The sequence below is a fragment of the Mus caroli genome, chromosome 17, assembly GCF_900094665.2.
Source record: "Mus caroli chromosome 17, CAROLI_EIJ_v1.1, whole genome shotgun sequence".
NCBI classification, from domain to species: Eukaryota; Metazoa; Chordata; class Mammalia; order Rodentia; family Muridae; genus Mus; species Mus caroli.
In genome coordinates, this window is record NC_034586.1 from 40,114,813 (window position 1) to 40,140,381 (window position 25,569).

Consider the following 25,569-nt stretch of genomic DNA (forward strand, 5'->3'; position numbering starts at 1 on the left):
GTAAGTCAAATAAACTCCTTTCCCCCACATCTTTTTGACAGAGTGTTTTATCACAGTGGCAGAAAGGAACCTAAGATACCTGGTTGTCTGCTATTCTTTTTTTGATTTTGATTTTGATTTTTCTCTTGCTGAGCATGAATCTTAGGCTTCTATTAGTCTGGTAGCTTGGGCAATGTGGCTGCTTCATAGTCATGTTAGTCGTGATAGGAAATTATGCCTATCATAAAGGACTGTGTTTTCTTCTTTGAAGGTGGAGTAGGGGGAGGGGGAATCATGGGAAATGATGAGGCCCTGAAGAGAGCTGTGAATATTGGAAAGGGAATGGGAAAAGCACTTTGAAGGTCTGAACCTAGCATCCAGTGTTTGCAGATTACACTCACAGTCAGTCACTGAGTACATTATGTGCTGAATCACAGCATCCCAGGATGCACCACAGAGGAACTGAGGTGCTTGACTGGTGTGTCCAGGCATTAACATGCAGACCTCCAGAGGGAAAGTACAGCTTCCCTCTAAACAGATTCCTCCCAGGCCAAAGGCAATGGCAGCTCCTTCAACACTCTGCTCTCCTCAGGATTCCAGGGGAGGAGGAGGGGCCGTGGAAGGGAGAGCCAGTGGCAAATGGAATTACATCTCTGATGTCATGTGCGTCACAGCTGAGGCTTGTGAGTAACACCATAGGACCAGCCGGCATTTTTCTTTCCTATAGGAGTGATGTCACCTCAGAGAACTGAAGGTTATATTTGAGGGTTCATGTCAGCTTCTCCCAAGTAGAGGTCAAGAAGGGTCAAGTGAGGGTTGCTGCTGGTCCCTGTGCTGTAGATCCATGCTTCAAGTTTCCCTCTCCCAGGAAAAGGCAGGGAAGGTAGCAGAACTTAATGCAGGTTTCTATCTGGCATGTGTTTGGGACTCTGGCAGAGGCAGGTTTTACTGGAGGCACCAAGTAGTAGAAAGAAGTTGTCAGCTGCATTCAGAAGGTGGAAGAGATGCGCTCTTCTACTGCCAAATGCCACCAGTGATTGATAGTGAGAGATGCTTAGAAGAATGGGTATGTTGCTGTGAGTGGACCAACAACCTTGGAAGCTAGGGCTGAGCACAGACATGTCTAGTGCCTTCAGTGTAGGCTCCGCCAAAATATGCACATCACAAATGGCATATGCACACCAGTAAAGCCATGTGTAGAGTATAAAACAACTTAGTTATTTGTTCTTACCTTCCTTGTGTAAGGACAAGTCAGTGGCAGAAACAGGTGACCTTGGGCCACGTTGGGTCTGAAAAGGTTGCCAAAATCTGGTTATAATTAGGAAAAAGTAAGATTGACCCATTAACATGTAAAAGTGGGAATGTTTCCTCCTTAGGATGGCAGGTATTTTGGGGGAATACTGCTTTGTGTGATTTGTCCAGATGTTCAAACAGTCTTCTCCAGGGACTCAGTGGTCATCATCTCTTCCCTTGGGGACATTATTTTCTAACAGGAGAGAGGCAACCAAAGATACCAGCTGGCTGGTAGGTTATGGGCCAGAAGGTTGGAGATGGCCAAGGGTACTGGGATAGCTCATTTAGAGGGAAGGGGAAAGATTTTACTTTGGAAATGTACAGCCTGAGGTCATGTTGAAATCCCAGCTGGAAATGGTCCACAGGTAGTTAGGTATATGAGTCAGGGGTTCTGGTCCATGGGAAAGACGGACATTTGGGAGTCATCACACAAACATTTAAACCAAAGTGGAGATTGCCTGGAGACACATGACAAAGCTGCAGGGAAGCAGTGCAAAGTTGAAGCCATGGGACGTGTAGTAAGGAACAGAAACAGGCCGGGAAAACTGACTCGGCACCGCTTTATGTCAGCAGCTGCTATTGAGCATCTACTACCTTCCGCTTCCGTAGCTGCACTTAGGCGTAAAATAAGTCACACCAGGTCCTCCCTCAAAAAGTGCTTAAAGTCAGTGCACTGACATGACCATCTAGCTGCAGATTGGTAGTGGCAAAGACACCTTTGAGGCATCGTTGGATGGGGCAGAGCAGGGGTGTGTGTGGAGCGGGTGTGCAGGGTGGAGCACTTGGCTTGAGACAGGAGTTAGGATGCTCTTTGGAGAAAATAGCGCCCATAAACTTAAAGAGAGAAAGTAGCATTTTAGAGTGAAGAAGTGGGTGGGGGACAGAAGAATAAAGTGACTTGTCCCATACTAGGAAAGGCACTCTAAAATTCTTGCCTGGGAATGCAGAAGTCTCTCTTCTGTGAGCTTGCACTGGCATGTAAGACCCTGTCATTTACAAACACGGCTAACACAACCGATGGATTATTAACTCTGATTGTGTCCCTAGTTTGCTGAGGTCAGATTTCAACTTGCCGCCAACCCCAACTTTCTATACCAAACGAGAAAGGTGCCCCTGATGGTCAAAGGCGCCTGGAGCTGAAACAAGATAAGGTGGCCTGCCAGTTAGCTCTGAGCTGCAGTTGAGACCATATGGCAGGTCCATTTTCCACCGGACTTTGTTTTCCCTGTAAAGTGTTAGATTAGCACAGGGTGTTCCTAGTGCCAGTGGCAGAGGGCAGGTGGGGGCGGGGAGGGATTGTGGCTGAGGGGAAGGAAAGGGAAAGCCACTTTGTCAACTCCCCCTTCCACATCAGAGGGCCAACTGCAATCAAGCCACCAAAGAAACTGACCATTGTAAATGATATAATAATAATATAATATAATATAGTATAATATTTGTGTAGGAGCTCACTCTGACAGCAGGCTCTAATCTTCAGGCAAAAAACCACCCAGTTCAAGCTCTAAGAAGGCAGCCGAGAGTCTTCATGTGGAATGATACATTATAGGGGGTTCATGCTCTGTTTGCCCCCAATGGCAAGCTTCTTTAATTTTGTTTTTGCATACTTGAATTCAACTGAACTTGGATTGAAACTGTTTAGACAATGATTCCATCTGCATTGAATGTGTGCAGAATCTTACATCTTATCATCACCTTCCAAAAAACACAGAATCACAATTATGCATGCAGCAAATGCTGCATAAATGCATTCCATTGGCTACCTGAGGGATTTAGGTAGTTTAAGCATGTAGGAATACTTATGCAGGTAATATATGAATGCTATGCTGTTTAAATAAAGGACTTGTGCATCCTGACCCTCTAGAACGTTCTGGGACTCCCAGAACTGATCCCTGGTGAATGACTTCCCCTAGCTTTTGTCTCCAGGCTGATCAATACTTGCTCTCTGCCTTGCAAAGACAGAATAGTCAGAAGGCAAGATGAACGGAGAGAAAGGGTGGTCAAGTGGCAGAGGGAAAGAATTGAGAATGTGGAAGTAGCCTCTGTGTCTCCAGTCCAGGCCTCTAAACTTGTTATTCATCAATTAAGTGTGTGCGTGTGTGCATGTGTGCGTGTGTGCGTGCACACACTCGTATATGTGTCAAGGCATGTCAGAGGACAATTTAATAGGGTTGATTTTCTCTATTTACCTTTACCTGGGGTCCAGGGATCGAACTCATCAACTCTTCAGGCTTGCATGGAAAAAGCTTTTACATGCTGATCTACCTCCCTGGACCATCCAGACTAGGACTTTAGTCTTTCCAAATGATCTATAGCAAAACCTATATATTCTATAGTATTTAAAATTATAGTTCCATGCAGTAAAACTAAGTTTAGCCATTTGTGGGACCGTGGTTTGAATTCTTTTTATTCAGGCTCTGAAATTGGTGCCCTGACAGTACATGATTTTTTCTAACTCTTGGGACTATCTGGAATTGCTTACTTTCCACACAGACTCCTGTGCCCCAACAGGACCTTAAAGATTCAGAAATTGAGCAGCATTTCATACACACACACACACACACACACACACACACACACACACACACACGTCCAATTAATAACAGTATACCACTTCCCTATCTTTCTTTGGACCCTGGGCAGGCCACTGCTTCTCCTGGAGCCCCAGTTTCCTTACTTGTATGGTAAGGGCAGGTAGGATTGAGTTCAGCTCAGAAACTGTAATTGTGGTTGTGGTTTACAATTAAATCCTGTGACGGGAGCCTGCTGACCAGACGAGCCCTCTTCATGTCTCCTTATCTTCAAATATTGTTGCTGAGATGATGTTGAAGTGTCACAGAATGAATATCATTTGATCTACAAACGTTCAGTTTCCCAGGAAACTAGATGTCCCCCTACTGTGATATATTTGAAGCACAGGTTTCCCTCAAGCTCCAGACAGGTCTCCCATCCTCTGGGATATTTTTAGCTTCTGACTTCTTGGCCCTGTTAGAGACAATGGAATGGGCTCATGGGTAATTTTAATTTTCCTTACACAGTCTAAGTATATGGTTATGTGTTGGAGGTTTAAATGAGCTATCCCTCACCACTCACTCTTAAGTGCTAATGCATATCTGATTTGCACTGTTTTCGCTTCTAATTTTTTTTTTTAACCTCTATTGGAGAAAGAAAAGCAAGAACAAGGGGCATTGCTCAAACAAGTCTTTCCACTTGGAGGAGAGGCTTCTCCATAAGAGGACCTGAAGGACTTCCCATGGGCGTGAGGGAAATCGCACACGCCATCCGGGGAAGTGGACCAGGAAATCGCTTCTTGTTTTTCTAACAGCAAAGAGGCTCTAGGGGATGGCTCCGTGAGCTTGGAGGAGTGCAGCTCCTGGAGGCAAAAGTTGAGCAAAGGAGTGGCCAGACCTGTTCATAAAGATGCCTGCCCCGCTGCCTCCCGATTGTCTGTGAGGGCCCCTAAGAAGGCTGCGGGGCCGATGGCCCCGTAGTGAAAAACAGAGAAGTTTCTAGACATCTGTTGAGAGCAGGCGCTTGCCTGGAGACGACAACGGTGGTGGACAGGTAACAGATTTTTCTCTTTCTGTGGTCTGTGTCTCTCTGTAGCCAGACTTCTGGCAACCTGAGGCATTTGTACATTTCCGCGTTCTCCCTGTTATTCTGACTGATAATCTTTAGCGTAGCTGTGTGCTAGGAAGGTAACGTTGCGCTGCTGGAAGTCCACAGTGTGGCCTGCTTTGGGGGGCATGGAGGTGTCTCCCTCCGGTTCAATGTTGGGAGCAGTTAGGATTTTCGCTTTAGTAGGGATAGCCAGGCAGCCATGGCGGTGGTGGCCTGGAGCAAGAGGAGATTGCACTTCAGCAGCTGAAGGAGCTCTGAGATAGTGCTTGGGTGGGGCATGGAGACCTCCTGCCCGTGGCTGAGGGGAAAGGAGCTTATGTGTTGCTCAGTTAAAACATCTGGTCTTAAGAACCAGTCAGACTTGCTTTCAATGTTGTAGAAAGTCGGGAACAAAATCTGTATACAGTTTACTTAAATCATATTTTCATGTATTTTGTACAAAGTCAGGTTGTACATCTCCATCATAGCTTTGTCCTTTCGAAAGGGCCTAATAGAGTTGGGTTTTTTTGTTGGTTTGTTTGTTTCCATTTTGTTTGCCTTTTCTAGCTTTTAAGACAGGGTCTTGTGTCTTGCTTCGGAGCCCTGGTTAGCCTAGAAATTGCTATATAGACAGGGCTGGTCTCAGACTTGCTACTTCTGTGTCTAAAGAACTTGGAAGTCAGAAGTGAGCCATTTTTTTCCTAATTGCTTAGGAATATATGGATATATTCTTACTGTGAAAGACTGGCTCTTGGCAGTATTAAAATTATATATTTCTCAATACATGTTTTCTCCTCTCCCCAAAAACCTGCCCTTCAAGTGCTCTGTGTGGTACCAGGTAAAGCCGTGTTTGTTTGTTTGTTTGTTTGTTTGTTTGTTTGTTTTGCTCTTCCTGGCCCAGGATGAGGCCCCACAAGTTCACATTGTCAATTTTTTTTGATGACACTTAAAATCTTCTCTGTGGAAGGATCACGTGACACAAGAGAAACATGTCCAACTCATTACAATATAGAAAGTACGAAAAAAATTTCCTCTCCCTTTTTGCTCTTTTGCTATTGTTGGTGTTGCTTTTATTTTTAATAATATTAACAACAACTTCTTAAGGATGAAACTTTAAGATTACCAGCAGTTTGGGCATTTTATTTGAAGGACATCAGACTTAGCATTATTCTAGAGATGGAAAGGGGGCAAATAAAGAAATTAACTGGCCATATAGATCAATCTATCATTCAAAAGCTAAATGATTGACCAAGGGAAGGCTAGATGAAGGCATGGAAACTGATATTTTTACTTGATGACTCATCTTCCAAAGATATTAATCATCTGTAAAAGGTATCCTTCTCTCTCTGACCCCACCCTCTATATTGTAAAAAACATAAAAGTCTAAGAAAATCGTAATGAACAAGTCTATATGGGTCTTAGAGAAGGGGAGGGGCCTTCATAAAGAAAAAGCAAACCAGGAAAAATGAGAAAAAAAAACCCACAAGAGTAATAACAGTTCGCTCAGTTGTTCATATTTTCTTCATATATCCAAGGTTTTCACAGCCCAAACTCTAGGGGAGTCGCTTGGGGCTGCTGGAGTTGATATTTTGCTTTGGACTATCTTGTTCAACTTGCTTTCTACATTTCCTCTTCAGAGTAGTCAGCGAGCCAATGCACTGCACGGAGAGTAGTCAGCAAGTTAATGACCCCTCTCAGCCCACTGTCCTGACCTGATGGTGGTTGGGAGGCTGGGTAGCTCCGTGCTGTACCAGAATACGGTCATATCACTCTACACCATACGATGCTCAACGGCATCTCAGGGTGGTCACAAAGTCATGCAGGCTGTCACCTCCTGAGTAGTGAGGTCGATCAGTCTTCTGTAGATCTCACTTCAGTCTCTCATACTCCAACACAACTTTCATCCTCTCAGAAGGCACCCAGACGCCTTCCTTTGCTGGGCCACGGGTAAAACTGGCATCGGGTTCCTGTTCTGTTGGATAAAATGAGAAGTGAGAATAGGAAAGTGGCAGCAATCTGCCCAGCTTTACACAGTGACTCTCTTACAGGCCTCTGGGATGAGAGAGAACTCAGATCTCTTTTCAGTCCGCAGGCCCCTTTCTTAGCTAGGAATGACAAGATAAAAAGATAACTGAAGAATTGACACCCTTATCTTGAGCACATTCGATTTCGCAGTACGTGAATGCTTTGCTGGGGGTTGTGAAGGGGCACCTAATTATTGCATCATGTGGATAGCCGAGGACTAGACTACCTGCTGTTGGTTGTGGTCAGTCTCAGGAGCTTTCTGGAGCCAGAGGAAGCTCCACGCACTTCAAGGTCACAATTGGGTCAGAACCTTTCTGCAAGGGTCCTGTGCGTTTGTTATTTGCTCTTCTGTCTCCCGTCTTCCCACTGGTTCTATTACAGCCCCAAGGCTGAGAATGAGAATCCTGGATGTAAATAAGTAAGTGGGGCAGCATCACCTGGTTACGATTCTGCAGAGCCGGGGTTTTGTTCAGCTGTAAGCATTCGGAGTTAGGATCCTGGCAGGCAAGGATGGAGAAGACATTCCTGTTTGCATCCCCAGTGGCATTGTCTTTCTAGTTTCAACTGGAATGACCCCACCCGACTTGACGCAGATACATCAGCTCCTGGTGCTTGCAGATCCTATGGAGTCTGATTAAATGTTCTAGTAAACAGGATGTGTTCCGTTAAATGCACGAACTGGCTGTGGGCACATCGTAAACGCCGGAGCGGCTTGCCAGGTCTGTCTTTCAGTTCATCTTGTTTGACTCTGGTCACTATCCTCAAGAGCGTTGGAATCTTGTTTACTTCCTAAAAGATCATCATAAAAGTAAAGACTTTAAAACCACAGCCTTGTGGAAGCAGATACGCCAGAGAGGCCCTCTAGGTTTTACAAGATTAAAAACACAGGGGACCTTGCCGTGTAATTACTTTAGACTCTTAACATGAGTTAAGGAGCAAGTGCTAAGATTTTTTTTTTTTTTTCGAGATAGGGTTTCTCTGTGTAGCCCTGGCTGTCCTGGAACTCACTTTGTAGACCAGGCTGGCCTCAAACTCAGAAATCTGCCTGCCTCTGCCTCCCGAGTGCTGGGATTAAAGGCGTGCGCCACCACACCCGGCTAAGTGCTGAGAATTTTAGTAACATATATTCACTTTGTGCTTCCTGTGTCCTGGGCATCAAGTCCAGCACCTTGCGAAGATTACTGTTTTTCAGTTGTGCTGATAGGCCTGTGTGATTATCATGTTTATTTTGTAGTTGAACAAATATACAAAAGGTCGAGTAAATTATTTTAAAATAAAGAACTAGTGGGTAATAGAGTCATAATGATATTCCAGGCAGTCTGACTTCAGAGTTTATTTGCCTAATTATTATGCCGCACTCCAGAAACTATAAAAGCAGTGCTACATGATTCACTGGGCCACAAAAGCAACTAGGTAGAGAAGTGCAGGTGTATTTCAGAGAAGGACACATCCCTGAAGAAATGACGAGAGACAGTGTGCTACAAGGACTATGGAGTCAGGCTCTAGCAATTGATACTAGAGCTTGCTACGCGACCTGGGTATATTATATAATTGTTCCAGGCATTGGGTTTTTTTTTCCCATAGACAAGTAGGGACAATGATGGTTCTCATAGGACAGTATCATAAGGAGTAAGTGAGCCTGATGTGTATGGATGTTTAGCCTTAAGTCGAGTCTGTAGATGTGCTTGATAAAAGGTATCGGTCATTGTTATTGAGTTTAAAGGGGGGGGGGCAGGGAGAGGCAAACAATATGTGAAGCTCAAAAAGGGAAACACGAAGCTTCATGATGTCGCGAACCGTGTGAGAAGACACTCAGAGGTGGTAATAATCCAATCAACCCACATTTGCTGTTAGCATTTGTGTCATATTTTGGAGAAGCTACAGTCAAAGCTAGTGAGTAGATCTGTCTATATCCAACCTTGCGGAGATAGTGTTGGCTGAGCTGGTTTGGCTTTAGGTCTCTGCGTGCGTGTTTGCCGGGTGTTGCCTGTGCATCTTCCTCAGGGCATCTGAAATGATGGCCGTGCTTGAATTAGATACAGTGGTGATCTAGAGGGAAGTTCATGCTGAACCAGTTTATCAGTTGCTATGGTGTGGGGTTAGTGGTCAGGGGAGAAGGGGGAGGGGCATTCAGGAGCCTACAGCCACCATCCAAAGGTGACTGGGTAAGCTAAGCTGGACAAAAGCTACGATGACCTCTGAGGGTGTCATCAGTTACTTAGTTGCTGGTGGACTGCCATTCCCTTCCCCTGTCTGCTTCTTGCATTCAAGAATAATCATCGGGGCCTAGCAAACACAGGAGTGGATGTTCACAGTCAGCTATTGGATGTATCACAGGGCTCCCAATGGAGAAGCTAGAGAAAGTACCCAAGGAGCTAAAGGGATCTGTAACCCTATTGTTGGAACAACATGATGTACTAACCAGAACCCCGGAGCTCTTGTCTCTAGCTGCATATGTATCGAAAGATGGCCTAGTCGGCCATCACTGGAAAGAGAGGCCCATTGGACTTGCAAAGTTTATATGCCCCAATATAGGGGAATGCCAGGGCCAAAAGAATGGCAATGGGTGGGTAGGGAAGTGGGGGGCGCTATGGGGGACTTTTGGGATAGCATTGGAAATGTAACTGAGGAAAATATGTAATAAAAATATTAAAAATTAAAAAAAAAAGAATAATCATAGGGCTCTGGGCCTGCATGTCAAGAGAACAAAACCAGCAGGTAGCAAATCTAGGAAGAGTTGGTTAGGAAAAAAAGTCAGTAGCCAAGAAGACAGCAGATTCTGTTTTAGATGGATCACGTTTAGACACAGATAGTAATAATACTACTGGAGTTATATGCCCAGTATTTAACAAATAGGACAGTGTAAAGCAAGGCTTAGGGTGTTCTCACATATGCTAACTGTTTAAACTGTGGACATGTTCCCCAAAGCAAAGGTGTCAAGAAAGAAAGGTCCAAACTGAAGGAGACAGATGTGTTTGGTAGGACAGGCTAGGGTGCTTATAGTGGATGAGAAAAGAAGGGGGGCAGAGAGAATGTGGAAGGAGAACGGTGTCACAGAGGGACATAGGTGAGAAACCAGAGAGCACTAGAGACATATTGTGTCAAGTTCTTTCATATAAAATGCTATTTATAAGAAACACTAAAGTCACATGGTCGGAATTAAGACATCTTGGGACACAAAGATTATCTAAGAATATTGCATTCAGAGAGTAAAATTAAGTAATTCTTTTTTTTTTTCTGTTTTGTGCAGCATACTCCTTATTATTAAAAGCGAACAATATCCTTAAAGGAAGAGATAGAAATGTAAGAGACTTAAGATCATGACCATGGGTGGCTGCGCCAGATCACAGGAAGGTAGTGTGGCCAGGGCTGGAAAGGAGCGACTTCAGAAGGCTAAAATGGCCCTGTAACTGTGTATATGCTGGAGTATTTGTATGCGTGTGTGCACGTGTGTGTGGGTATGCATGTGTGTGTGTGTATTTGCATAGATGCATATGCATGGATGAAATCGTGTGTGTTGAGGGCAAATATCTATCTATGTTATCTCCTTCAGTCACTTTCCACCTTTTTTTTGTTATTTTTTGTTTGTTTGTTTGTTTGTTTGTTTGTTTGTTTTTCGAGACAGGGTTTCTCTGTATATCCCTGGCTGTCCTGGAACTCACTCCGTAGACCATGCTGGCCTCGAACTCAGAAATCTGCCTGCCTCTGCCTCCCAAGTGCTGGGATTAAAGGCGTGCGCCACCACGCCCTGCTCCACCTTACTATTTTGAGACATGATCTCTCACTGAACCTGGATGTCACCAATTTAGCTAGAGTGGTTGAGCAGCAAGCCCCAGGGATCTTTCTAGCGCCACCTAAGCATTACAAATGTTTACTGCCAAAACCAGCTGTTTTAGGTGATGCTCTGGGATTGAACTCAGGTCCTCAAATTTGCACAGCAAGCACTTTACCAACTGGGTCAGCTCCCCAGGCCAACATGTTGAAATATTTTAAATCACATGTCAAATCGCTACTGTTCTGAGTTTTCTGCAATCCAGCAGTGAAATAGTTAAGATTTGGCTCAGAAGCCGCCTCCCTGATGGGTGGCCACAAATCATTACTGTTATTTAGCTACTCACCCAACATCAGTAAATCTACAGGGCTCCATCTCAATCTCTCCCTATGGCCAACCACAGGGCTAACCCCTGTCTGCAGTTGGAATGTCTGCTTGACATTGTTCTACTCAGTTCAGGGAAACCCCTTTGTGATATGTTGAAGCTATGAGATAGAATAGATAAGCGCCCAGCTAGGAACTTCATGTTTTTTTTTTTTTTTTAAAGATGATAATCTCTGCTTAAAGGTTAAAATCTCCCAGTGACTTACAAGGAGGCAAGAAGGCTAATGGGTTATCAAGAACCAACACATGTGTAGTGTGTTTTGGAAAACTCCATCCCATTGTGTACAAACAAATGTTCGTCTGTAATCAGATAGTCCCCGAGCTGCTGGGACACAATGCTGCCACAGAATCTTATTTCAAGGCAAAGGAAAATTAAATAGAAGGGGGAAAAAAAAAGCTCTTCAATAGAATCCTTTAATTGGCATTGTGTTTCGTGTTTGTGTTGAATAAATATTTACCTTAAAACCCTGCATGTGCCAGGGATGAGTCATTGAATTAAATAAGGTCAACAAAGATAAGTCTTATCAGCCCTGCAGTTGTATATACGGTCTGTTGGGAGCCTCTTAAAGCTACACTTGAGGATTTTGAATCCGCACTTCTGTAGATCTGGAGGGAGGTTATATGTGGACGGCGTCCCATCTACATTGAAGTCTCAAGCATCATGCAGATGAACAAAGACATCTTATTTGTGTGTGTGTTTGTGTGTGTGTGTGTACATGCACTTTCACACATGGGAAGATGCACACCCTCATGTGTACACGGCAGCCAATGGTCAACATTGGGTGTGTGTCTGTGTGTTTCTATAGCTCCCTACTTTTTTGATTATTGCTTTGGAGTCACTGAACCTGGAGTCCCCAGTGGGCCTGACTGGCTAACCACCAGTGAACCCCAGGCAGGTTCCTGTCTCTGCCTCCCCAGAGCTGGAATTATAGGAACTCACAATCACGCTCAGTTTTCTCCTATGGGTGCTAGGGATCCTAATTCAGGCAAAGAGCAGAGCAAGCACATTGCCCATCCAGCCATCTCCCCAGTGTTTTCTGGGTTTGAATGGTGTTTTCTCTTTGCTTGCTTCCTTACAATTCTAAGGATCCAACTCAGATCTTTGTACAGGATAGGCAAATGCTCTGACATTGGGCCACATCCCCAGTAAACAGGAAAAATAATCTCAGTGTGCAAAGCTGCTCCTGAAATGGGGTGCCATCACCCAACTGTCCACCGTCCAGGAACTCTGTTTTGCATTTCTTAAACAAACGTACCACTTTAGTCTAAGTCTTAATTTTGGTAAGGATATGTTTTCAAAGAGATCCAAGTCTGTACCCTAGGGCAAGGAGGTAAGGGCTATAAAGAGACAGCTCCCAAGACAGGCTGTGATGGTGCACCCCTTTAATACCAGTGCTTAGGAGGCAGAGACAGGTGGATCTCTGTTGAGGCCCAGCCTAGTCTACAGAGTGAGTTCATCGACAGCCAGGGCTACACAGAGAAACGCTGTCTCAGAAAACAAGAGAGCGGCGAGGTGCTGGAGGATAGGAAAGGAGGGAGAAAGGGAAGGAGGAAGGGAAGAAGAGAGAGGGGAGGAGGAGAGGGAGGGAGGAAGGAAAGGGTAGAGGAAAGGAGGGACAGACAAAGGGGGAGGGAGGGAGAGAGGGAGGGAGGGAGGGAGGGAGGGAGAGAGAGAGAGATCCTAAAGTACTTCCAAAGCACCCAGTAGTATATCTCCTTAGTGAGGCCAAGGCCAAGTTGAGTCACAGTCAAGGGTTTCTTTGAAACCATCCTAGTGTGCAATGTAATTCATTCCATTCATAAAAAGAGAGTCACTGATACAACAACACTCAAGTATGTGGTGCAAAATGAAGGAGGCCCCTCCCCACAGACCGTTGTAAGCAAATTCTGGAGTCCTATGCGTGCCATCTCCAGCTGCTTACCCCCTACACATGACAACTCTTCCCAGGATGGTGACCATCTCACTACCAATAAGACATCCCACCCTGCCTGAGAGAGCATCCCACCTGAAGGCCCCGTGAGCATCCTCAGGTCCTCCTCTATGGACTTCAGCATCACTGGATGTTGTTGGCCACATCCTCCTCCCCAAATGCCAAACTTCCTTGGCTCACATTATTCTCAGTGCTCATTGCTGTAGTTTTCTATGCTTGGTTCTGATGACAGGGTCTCACTGTGTAGCTCAGGCTGGTCTTGAAGATTCCCCCTGCCTCAGCTTCACAACACTGGAATTATAAGTGGGCAGGGATATGACTTGCCCCCTTCACTTCCTGTCACTCTAACCTTGTTCCTAAATATCCAGGAAAAATCATCCTCTTGGCCTGGACTCGACTCTTTGGAATTCTGTTGGATTTGGTTCTAGTCTTTTCTCCCACCTGTCTCTTGATTTAATCTTACTTGATTTAATCTTACGTGTGGTCAACAATATCAGGTCTGCCTACCATGGCATTCACCTCACAGAACATCTGTCTTCTGCTCTTTTGAAGTCCAGGCACTCTGAACCACTTATAGCTCCTTGAATGAACCATGTTCTCTCCTACCCCAGGGCCCTTGCACATGGTGTTTTTGACTTAGAAACTTCTCTCTCTCTCTCTCTCTCTCTCTCTCTCTCTCTCTCCCTAAAGATAATTGAAATGTATGCTTATTTAAACACTATGCCTAGGCACCTTCCATAAGCTCAAGACTGGGGCAGGTCTTAGTTAGTTAGTTAGTTAGTTAGTTAGTTAGTTAGTTTTGCTTTCCAGAAAGTTAAGCACACTACTCAAACGATCCACGCTGGCTTTAGGCGTCCTACATTTAGATTCTTGCTCAAAGTTGTTTGAGCACCCACTGTGTGGCTCAGTTAATTTTAGATCATACTGTTAATTAAAAAGCACACCTGAAACACTTCAGAGGGATTGCTATGAAGATGAAGCGACGGAATATAGTTGGTTCTCAGCATCGGGTACATAACAACTGCTCAAGAACTGTTACTACTGCCGTGACTCAAGCAACTGATTCTTCAGTGATGTCTGTCTGCTTCATTAGACTCCGAGCTCCATGGAAACAGGACTCACTGTCTCGGTGACTGCCACTTCCTTGAGCCCAGCGGAACACCTGGCACTTGTCAGGACCTAATAAATGGGTGCATGAATAGATGGGTGAGGGATTCATGGCTTCATGGAACAATGCGTGTCATGCAGGCAGGAAGGTCCGGGGCCTGCACTAGTGTGTGTAGGTGTTCAGGGAATGGGACTATTTATAGCCCCGGGTATCAAGGGACTTGAGTTAGGAGGCAGCCCTTTCCTGGACACGGTGGGTGGGTAAACTTTGAATGTACAGTGACTCCTGGGTCTCTGAGAGATGAAGATTAATGAGCCAAGTAAATGGCAGGATTATCTTAGTTTGCCAACCACTTAAAAATAGTTTGCTGATAATTGTTCCTGCTCAAAAATGGTTTTGGTTTGACTTTTTGCTTTTGTATGAACCCTGGAAAAACTTCTTGCCCTGTTTTAGATACCGCCCGAGATGTCAGCCAACATCAGTAGTGGAAAGCTAGGGAATGCTTACTAAGCACATTATTAAAAAATAAAAGTCAGATCATGGGGGCCTTGGGCACCAGTGGTAGTACTTTTACCTTGAGAAGCATTAGGAGCTGAGCAGGGAAGGACTAGAGAAAGGGAGTGACAGAAAGACTCATCTGAGGTCGGACAAAGGAAAAGGATGGTGGCTATTGTTGCCATAGTAACACAGGTCAGGCAGGGAGGCCTGGGCCAGGTCACACATCAGAGGCAGATGGCTTCAGTTAGATTTAAAAGTTAAACTGGTCAAGACTGCACCTGAGATGCAAACCATGTACGGAATTGTATGTGTTTAAAGGAGTCAGAAGATTTTCCAAGGGCGACTGCTGTAACTCAATTCTCTGTCAAATTCTTGCCTTCGTTCATAAGAAAGCTCTAGCTCAGTAGATAAAGTGATCTGCCCTGTGTCACCCCAATAACTGGTGACCACGTGAATGCATGCTTTGATTACCTGCTCCACTTGGAGAAAATTTTCCATGTGTTATTATTGCTATTTCATCAAGAAATTCTCTTGCCTCAGATGCCCCTCCCTTGGTACATTAGGTCACTTGGTAATCAGTTTCCCCACTATCCAGTACCAGCAATGTGGCTCTGAGCCCTGAACAAAGTTTCCACTTCTGTATCTGAGAAGTGAAGTAGAAACAACTTAGTAGTAGTCTCATAGAGTTCTGGGTAGCCTAGACGGTTAAATGATGCAATCTGTTTATTTTTAGAGATGATATCTCACTATGCAGCCAAATCTTCATGCCCTTATTTCCCTGAATTACAGGCATGAACTACGGTGCCTACAGGGTGTCACCCTCATAGAGCATAGCACCACCCTGGGCATGCATCCCCAACTTGTGCCTAGGAACTGTGATCCCCATTTCCATCTGCAATTAATTATCCAAAGTCCTATCAACATGGTTCACCAGGCAATAGGATAATCCAATTAGCTGGAATCTAAAGAATCACTGGTTACGGCTTTGGTTCTAACTGTCTCCACCCTTAGCTGACTGTGAGATCGTTAACACTAAGCTTTAGTACTTTCATCTGAAAATCCAAGATAGCTGTGAGTATTCCATGAAGGGTGCATGAGAGAAAATAGCAAGACAGAGCTGGGTGAAGTTTACCAAAACCAATCATTTCCAAAAAGAATCCCACAGTGTCCCTGTTGGAAGGGACTTGACATCCCTGTGGTAGTTCATTATATGACCATTCTATGGACAGGAGTTGAACCCTGCAGGAGGCCCATTTCCTCACCCCTAATCAAACAAAATTATCTAGGACTGCTGACAGGATTCTAGGAGAAAAGCCAGTCTTCGGGTACAGGCTACCTCTCAGATTCGAGAAAACAGGCTGGGTCTTCCCTGTGCCTTTTGTGGTACACAGTCACTCCACAAGGCACCGTCACTATTGGCAACTGAGGAGCCAGACGTGGCCTGGTCCGTGTGTTGCTGAGAACTGCTATGACTTATTCCCGGAATGTGACATCATCCCGCACTTTCCTGCCTTCTGCCTCTTCTGCCTTCGTAGACTTGAAGACAGAGTCTGGGTTAACGAGGAAGTTGCTCAGTATGACGGGGATAATCCTGGGAATTAGACCACATTTCCCAGCTGTTGGTCTCGTGATAGGCCAGCTCACACAAGTAGGTGACTTAAAGGAGAGTGTCCAATACTTTAATTAATTAGGAATTGATTAATTAGGAATGACAGCAAAGCATTTTCTTCCTCTCTCTGTGTCTTTGACCTTTACCCCAGGAATGTTAGAAGCATTATGCACCTTTGGGGCATACAACTAAGGGCATTTGTGACCACACTTGGCCTTGTTTGTGGGAGGTAGCGCCAGGTCTCAACTACATCAGTGTGGATATTTTCTCCGTTAGCTAAGTTATGGAGCACTGCAGATTTTCTCATAGGTGAGAACTCCATGAGTGGGGGGCAGACATGTTAATAAGACCAGTGGCAGGCTAAGAGGAGTTACAGCTTCAAGCTTCTTCCCTGATGAAGTCTGAATAGTCAAAGTGGTCTCCATCAGGCACCGTGCTCCCTTTGACCAAGTTGGTCATACTAGTTGTCGGTTATTTAGAATACCGCTTTCCTTCCAGAGTGTGACTTTCCTGTCTTCCACACAATGCCTCTTCTTTACTGTATAGCTGACAATTGTCCCTCATTCCAGAGGATGTTTGTAAGTTGGGGTTCTATCTGTGTCTCTTGGAAAACACACACACACACACACACACACACACACACACACACACACACGAGTCAAACAATGTGTTGTTGTTTTTCTCCAAATGTCTCAACAGAATGAAGAGTGTAAACTTTATCAAGAACAATCTTAAAGGAAGCTAGAAGTAGGGAGAGATGGGACTGTATTGGCCACAGCCTATATTGGTGTATCAGATGTGACCATTTAGGGACTTTATTTCCAAAGGATACTCTCTCAGGAGCCAAATTAACCTCTCAGGCCCCAGCCCAGGACATTATACACTGGTTGGCACATTTGGGTCAACCCAAAACACAAACGAAGGATTTACTGAAGCATTTGGGAAGTAAAGAGTGGGAGTTTCCTGTAGTCTCCCCTGTGTCTGAGTCCCTCCCTAGGTTTCAGGGGCTAAGGAAGTCTAACTGTTCTCAGACCCTTGATGAATTGCCTCATTGTGGTGCCAACCAGTATATAATGTCCTGTGCTGGGGCCTGAGATTAATTTGCCTCCTGAACAAGTATCCTTTGGAGATATAGGATGGGCTGATTTATTCGCAGAGATAGGTGCTATCAACAGATTCCGTCATCCTACCTATCCCTGCACTAAAAATGCGCATAAAGACCACGTGATATGTCATTGTCCCCGCAGCAGATGCATCTGGTCTGTGACGTCTGTCCCCAGAACTGAAATGACAAAACCTCGTCCTAAAATAACTGAGTTGAAGAATTTGAAAAATGCATCAACTGCCAGATGTGCAAACCGAAGTGTTTCCCAAAGCCTTGTGTTTCCTTTGATCCCACCGGGGAAGGGGAAAGGGCAGTTGTCTCTTGGTGATTGACATACAGTTCTTCCTGATGTGTGCTGCTCAGCCCTCATCATGTGGCATCCTGATCCTGATTCTCTGGTGTTCTCTGCAGCGCTCTCCTGGCTGCCCTCTGCCCTTCACAACCCACTGGGATGATGACCATTGCCAGCCATGTTCACTGTGCTTTCGTTCTTTCAATTCTTCTCTTTCCTGCTTTATCCTGTTATTACTATTTTTTTTTTCAGAATCAGACTCTCAGGAGCCTCTTCCTGGATTTTCACCTCATTTGTGTCTCAGGAAATTCTGAGAGAGCTAAGGGAGAAAAATATAATGACCTGCACTTTATAGAGAAAACACTGGGGTCAATAGAAGATTTAGTCAAGGACATGGGTCACAATAATGCCCCCTTGACAGTAATCCTAATCTCCCTGTGGCTCTTTTCACAGGCACACATGGGTATAGAATATCACGAGGAGAGGACTAGGGAGATGGCTCAGTGGGGAAAGTGCCTGCTGTGTTACCATGATGTTCAGCACCTCCCTCCCCAACACCCCCATTAAAGCCATTCTGTAATCTTAACACTGATAGACAGGCAGGCTCTATGGCTTGCTGACCAGTTAGCCGAGTCAGTGGATAAGGTCCAGGTTCACCGAAGGACCTCCTTCATAAAATAAGATGGAGTGTGTGCGCACGCACACACAAAGTCAGAAAGGAAGGATTTACACCAAGCCCTTTTTTGTTTTTTCGTTTTCATTTTTGTTTCTGGATGTACTTGTTGGGATTATTTTCTCTGATTTTCAAATAAAACAATTCATTGGTTACAAGAAGGCCTCCTTTTGCATTTCCAGCACTCTACAAAGAGAGGTTTTTATAACTAAATACTAACAAGCCCTAGACTATCAATATAGTCAAAGGGTCAATTGAATGGTTTTATTTTAATAGAATTAAAAGGAAAAAAATAGGTTAAGAGAGAGCGGGGTAGACTTGAAAATACCAAAGTGCATTGAATGTAGCAAAAGAGGGAGGTGAAGTCTCTGAATGCTTCTATGGTACAGTCTGTATAGTGCATCATATTAAACGGATCTCTCTGTGCACATGTATGTGTGTGGGGTGTGCATATGCCGTGCTGCATGCGTGGAAGCTAGAGAACCACCTCAGACGTCCACCCTTGACCTCTTTGAGGCAGGGTCTCTTTAATGTTCACTGCTGTGTGCGCCAGGCTGGCTGGCCAGGAGCTTTCGGAGGCTCTGTGAGTTTCATTTCAGATCTGTCCATAGCAGCACAGGATTTATGATGGTGCCGCCTCGCCTGGCTTTCCACGGGTGATGGAGATGCAGAATCCCCGCTCTCCTATTTGTGCAGCATTTTTCTCACAATGCCATCACTCAGCCTAATAGCATTTTTTTTTTACTAAACTGCCCATCTCTTTTTCTTGCTTTCTTTCTTTAGCTTCATTTTCTCCCCTTTTTTCTTCATCCCACTCTTCATCACGTCCACAGAACCTGTACTCCCCCCAAAACCTGCTACCTTTGTATTACTCATGTTAACATCTCCAAACACCCATTTCTCCTCATCCTCCGAGACACGTTTATCTCCCCAGGAGAGACAACGCTTCTCCTTCAATCAGACATCTCCCTGCCCTCCCCTTCCCTTCCCCTCTATTGCAAAGGTCCTTGAGTGATGTGACTTTCAAGACAGGGCTTGTCAGTTCTTCCCTCCTTCCCTAAATCAATCACTGGGTCACTAAAGCATCATCCTTTCTTTCAGGCAAAGCCACTCAGACCTGAAGACATGAGATCGCCAAGGACCTTCACGGTCTACTTCCTGCTTCTTGTGATTTGTTCTTCAGAAGCTTCTCTGAGCACACCAACAGAGCCCATTGTTCATCCTTCAGTGAGTAAAGCTAAGCCTGCAGTCATTTCCTCCACCCAGGTCTTTGATTTCCCAGTAAGGTCGCAATCAGAAAACAGTTTTTTGAAGCAATGGGGTAGGAGGGGATTTTGAGACAGTGTTGCAAATGTAACTATGTTTCACAATCTGAAATCACTAGTATCAGGAGAGCTGACCCAAGCCAGCTTCCTTCACTAGACTACCATCTCCACATCCCAGCAGGCTGATGGGCTGCATGCAGCAAGAAAAGTTCTAACTGCAGATCAACCCAAAATTGTAAGTTTACTTAAAACAGATTTAGAAATGATGTAAGTCGATCGAAGGGTTCTTCCCAGTAATCGCGGTAGACAGCAACATCAACAACATCGCGTTGCCATCTCTGAAAAGCTGGAGACACCTGATTGGCTGAGGCTTCATACGGAAGCTGGCCGTGATTAGGCATCACAGTTCAAAAGCCGTTAGTTTCTGTGTGCGTAGCACAGTCAAAGGTTAACAGCCCCAAAGGCCCATGGGTAGTGTCTAGGACTCTTCATAAATAATGAAAGTCGTTTGTCTTTGGGAAGTCAGGCAGCATTTAGCTAAGTAGGGGAGGTGATGGGTGTATTGCTTCATGTGGGTTCTTTATCTCACTTCTTCATATACTAGAGGCAAGGTCCACTGCAGGCTGGGAGATCAGATGTGTAATTCTGCATCTTAGACTCTTCACCTATAGAATCATGCTAACAGTAGTAGCAATTTCCTATGATTCTTATGAGAATTAAATTGGTTGATATTTATGACGGGCATCAGAAAAAAAGATTGTGTTTCAGATTTTTTTTCTCTTGTATTGAACTTAATCTGAGGAGCCTAGACTATGATTCAGGGAGTATAATTTATTCACATTTAGTATGTTTGAAGTCTTACTTTCAGTGCTCTGTTTTAGGACTGTGTTTATCGACTTCTTGATGATGTAACAAATGTCTGATGTAACAACTTGGAGACAAAAGCTTTGATTTTTGACTCACAGTTTTAGAAAACTGTACTCCATAGAGGGATGACATGACAGACCACAAAGTTTGCGTTCAGAGTAACTGTGACACAGAGTAAAGGAAATGCTGGTGTCTGGTTGCTTTTTTTTTCTCCCCTGTAATTCTTTCTGCTCCATCCTCTTGGATTCCCTATCATCAGGGTAAAGCCAACAACACCAGAGTGAGCTTGTTATCAGATAATCCTATCTGGAAATGCCTCTAGTGAGCCCAGAGTTGCGCCTCCACCTCCCAGGTGATCCTTAATCCGACCAAGTAGACAATGAAGACTCACTGTCTCCAAGATTGCATGTGCTTTCTTCCTTTTCCCATGTTAGGGTCTAGGTTTTCTTTGTCCTTTTTGTTTTCCATTCTCATGATATGAAGAATGTGCGCAATATGTCTCCTCTAAGCTCTGGTTTGTGGGGTACAACCCAGGCAGAAGAATGAACCATCCTACTCATTGGATTAAGGAGGAAACATTTGCACCTGTACCATAGAGGTTACTCAGAAGATGTGGTGTGATTTCCACTTTGAGGTTAATCTATCCTCTCTTTCAGAAGTATTCCCGGTGATCACACCCACAGCAACAAGCTGCACATGTCTAATCTTGGCATCACACCTCGATTGATGTCCAGCTCTGACACACACAAACTTCAGAGTCTTCATTAATTTTCCTTATATCTCTGAACCTGTGCCCTCTCGCATCCCTTGTCCGGCTTGTTGTAAGGATCCTACATGTGTGCTTTCACCAAGGGCCAAGGAATTGGTCCTTATAGTTGATATATGTTGCTAGCCATCTGTGAGGAATCTTTGTAAGATAATTATCCAATTGGGAAGCAAAAGTTTAGCTTGGCATTCTAGGCTAACAAAGGAGTGAGTGGAAGGCTCTGGTGATGGGGGCTGAGATGTGGGGCAGCTGGAGTCCCTGCTGAGCAGCTTGTTTGGCATCTGTTCCTCTCGATTTTGCCATCTACCTTTCAAGCTGGGGAGATGGCTCAGTTTGCTGGACCGTTCTTGCTGTGCAAGAGTAAGGACCAAAGTCTGTTCCTCAGCATCCCTGTATAAAAACCAGATGTGTTAGCATACACTCATACCCCACGCTGGGGAGGATGGAGAGAGCAGGATCCCTGGTGCTCAATGCCAGCCGGCCCAGCCAAATTGGTGAACTCTAGGCTAAAAAGACTCTCTGTATCAAAAAACCAAGGCAAAGAGTAACTGAAGAAGGCATCTAAAATTAACCTCTGTCTGCCACACACACACACACACACACACACACACTCACATACTCACACACAAACACACAACTCTTATTTCTAATTGATTTCCCTCCCCAACTCCAGACCCACTCACTTCCACCAAAATTATTTAGAAAGCCATCTTGTGTGAAAGGTGGGGCTCTTCCTGGAATTGGTGACCTTGTTTCTCCCGGCTGAAGTGATGCCATCAGGAAATCCCCACTGGACAGAGTTGTGGCACAGAGCCTCATCTGGAGAACTTTGTATAAAGTGTGTAGACAGATTCAAGTGGGCTGTTTTGTCTAATCTGAAAACACCGCAGAGCTTTGTGATCCAAGTTCATTTCCCCTTCTTAGCCAGAGAACAAAATTTGGTAGAAAAAGCAAGTGCCAGACTCTCACAGTTACCCAAGCTAGAACCCCCTGAGGACTCGGGATGGCAAGGCTGGTCCTTGGGAGCCCAGAGCAGTGGGACACAAGAGCACACCCCACTGCCATAGACCACATTAGACACATTATGCACCTCTGCACTGGTATTGTTTAGCGTGTAGAAATCAGAGCTTAGAAGAAGTGGGTAGTTATTCCAGCTAATAGGAGGGAGCAGTGGGAGTCAGCTCACGATGTGACTCTAGCCTTTGCTTGTTCAAATCAAGGCCCTGGGACCTGACATCCCAGTTTTGAGTAGTACGGTACATCAGGGCAAGAGGAACAGGATGTGAGAGCTGTACCTTGCAAAGATGAGTCCAGAAAGTTCCAGATGGTTACTCTAAAGCATCAGTTGTCAAACTGTAGTTTATGAAACATTTGGGGGCCTGAGCTGCCCTTTCACAGGAGTGGGCTAAAACCATTGAGAAACTGAAATATTAACATTATGATTCATAATTACAGTTATGAGGCCAAATGACAGTTATGAAGTAGAAAGGAGGTAATTTTATGGTTGGGGGTCACCACAACATGAGAAACTATACTAAAGGGTCATAGCATGAGGAAGGTTGAGAACCAGTTCTACAAAGATTTGAGAAGGTTGTGACCCCCATAAGGAACCTTCACACATGGGACACACTGGTCACCAAGGCTCCCAATCTGTTATTGAGTTTAGTCAGAGTGTGGGAAGGAAAGGAAAAATTCTGTCCTCACAAAGCCTGTCAGTATTATGGGTGAAATGTACTTTGATTTTTAACACACTGTAGCCAGCAGCGTTTGTCTGTGTCCTTCAAACACACCTCAGAACGTACATAGATGGCTAGCCCTTTCGAGGCCTCCACGGAGGATAGAAGCAGGACTGCAGGGCCAGAATCTCCCTTCTATCTGGGCATAGGGCCAAGCCACAGGCAGGGGAAACTGAGAGGAACCACCCTATACATCAACTATGTGACTTCAGTTCCTGTATCCTTACATTCCTCTGGGACAACTCACTGCAGAGGAAGCAGCAATTGGGCTTTTGAAATTCCAGTCACCATCCATCATGTCTCTAGTTCTGCATGAGCATTTGTGAACTCCCATGTCCATAGAACGCTCCCTGCCCTTCCTCTCTTATACAGCCTCAGCCAGCGTCCCTTAAGGACTTCAAGAAGAGGCGTACACACAACACAGCTGGTAATTTCCCCAAATTATAGCTTAGAATGGAGAGGGAGACCAGCCAGGAAAACTGTTAGTTGAAAAAGGAGTAAGGGAGTTGCGCGTGGTGGCTCATGCCTTTAAGCATGGACGAGGCAGAGGCAGAGGCAGGCAGATCTCTGAGTGCAAGGCTAGCCTGGCCTACAGAGTAATTTCCAAGCCAGCCAGGGTTACACAGAGAAACCTTGTCTCTACAAAACCCTAATAGTTACAATTTTGAAAGAAAAGAAAGGGAGAGGAAGAGGAGGCAGATGCAGGAGAGTATGGAGGGATGCTTTAGGCAAGGGAGGATTGGCTCCCTGGTAGGAGCTCTGTTTTCCAGAATGTCTCCTAAGCCGTCATAGGCAAGGGCAGACTTTGGGGTCAGGTTTGCTGCCAGTGAAATGTGAGTGGTCACAGCACCTTTGATTGTCCTGGTGGAGAGTGTGTAATGTATCTCAGGAATTTTGTTGCAGTTGAGCGAGAGTGTAAGAGTGAACAAACGAGGGAACCACCGTGGACCCAGTTGATAAGGGTAAGCTTAGCGTGGTGTGGCATTCAAAGATATGTGGAGTTCATAGGAAAGGACATATCAGTGTGTATAGGGCCATCAAAGAAATGGGGCTTGTTCACTGAGCCTTGTATGCGAGTATGGGGCCCTGGGAGGGGAGTTTGCTCTGTGTGTGTATCCCAGGAGTCTCCCTGCAGGCTGGAGGCAAGAAGAAAGGCCACAATCGTAAGGGAAGGCTTGGTTACCAGCTAATGGGTGGGAACTGATCCCATCAGCAAAGTGAACTCTTCATCACAGATGGGTGATGGAAAGGTCGGACTTGAGAAGAACCCAGTGGCACTGTATAGACTGGTGACAAGTATCCCAAGTAATGTGGCCTCTGACTCTAAATGGCGCTTTCTGTTCTCTACCCACAATAACCATTTGACCTTGGCAATGACCTTGTAGAGCAGGCTACATTTATCCCCCTGCTACAGATTAGGGAAAAAGAAAGCAGGTTGAATAAGTTGTTTGAGGTCACGCCACTATCTGATGGTGGAACTAAGGTGGCAGCTTAGTATCAGTAGAGGGATTCTCTCTCTCTCTCTCTCTCTCTCTCTCTCTCTCTCTCTCTCTCTGTGTGTGTGTGTGTGTGTGTGTGTGTGTGTACATACTTGTGCATGTGTGCTCAGATGCATGGACCTGTGTGTGTGGAAGCCAGAGGAGGATTTTTGGTATCCTGGTGTGTGTGTGTGTGTGTGTTCAGATGCATGGACCTGCATGATGGAAGCCAGAGGAAGATGTTTGGCATCCTGCTTAGTCACTCCATTTTACTTTCTTGAGACAGAATTTCTAGCTGAACTTAAAGCTAGGCTGGAAGACAGCAAACCCCAGCAATTCTTCTCTCTCTGCTCCCCACAGTGCTGGGGTCCTGTGTTTGGGAGGTCAGTACTGGGGTCCTGTGTCTGGGAGGTCAGTGCTGGGGTCCTGTGTCTGGGAGGTCATGCCCAACTTTTTTTTTATAGGTTCTGGTCATTTGGACTCAGGTACTCATGCTTGCACAGAAGGGCGTTTTTATCCATTGTTCATGGAGGAAACGTTGTGTTTCATCTTCTAGCTTATAGTCCATCCTGGGAAGCCAAGGCAGGGGTTTAAAGTAGAAACTGAAGCACTGCTTCCTCTTGCGTTCCCTTTGGCCCACTCAGCTACTTTTCTTATGTAGCACAGGCTGACTGCCTGGGAGGGTCCTGCCCCATAGTCGACTTGACCCTCCTACACCAATCAGCAATCGAAACATGCCCATAAGCCAAGGTGAACTGAGATTCCCTCTTCCCAAGTGTGTCATGTGGATAACCAAGAATAGACATGATACCCATGAAGCCATCTCCCTTGTCCAACCTTTGGTTTTAATCATGATAAATTATATTAACTAAAATTTAATTAGAGCTTACCCTCTGCCATTTTGAAGTTTACTTACATCTTGTCATAATCCTATGATATTGACACTGTCCTTATTCCCACTTCTCAGAAAAGAAAGCAAGGCTCAACAAGTATTGGTAACTTCTCTACAGCCACAAAGCTAGAAAAAGGCGTGTGTGTGTGTGTGTGTGTGTGTGTGTGTGTGTGTGTGTGTGTGTAGATGGTCTGACCGCTGGAGCCATATAGAATCTAGGGGGAAAAGACCCAGAAGAGGGAATTATTATGTCTAAGCAGTCTGAATAGCAGTATATAAAAATCCACAGTATATAAAAA

The 25,569-nt window shown here is 45.0% G+C and overlaps 1 protein-coding gene across 4 annotated transcripts in view; it reads left to right on the plus strand.

Moving 5' to 3' along the window:
- Positions 1–25,569, plus strand: part of Adgrf5 (adhesion G protein-coupled receptor F5) — a 92,424-nt gene that overhangs the window by 22,862 nt on the left and 43,993 nt on the right. For 2 of the 4 annotated variants that reach the window (XM_029471064.1, XM_029471063.1), the window contains exon 2: positions 19,368–19,493. In XM_029471064.1, coding sequence (XP_029326924.1) covers positions 19,392–19,493 — 102 coding nt within the window. In that variant the 5' untranslated portion in view covers positions 19,368–19,391. Of the gene's footprint in view, positions 1–4,537; positions 4,834–19,367; positions 19,494–25,569 lie in introns of those variants that run through there. The other 2 variants (XM_029471062.1, XM_029471065.1) reach the window with 2 other exon arrangements.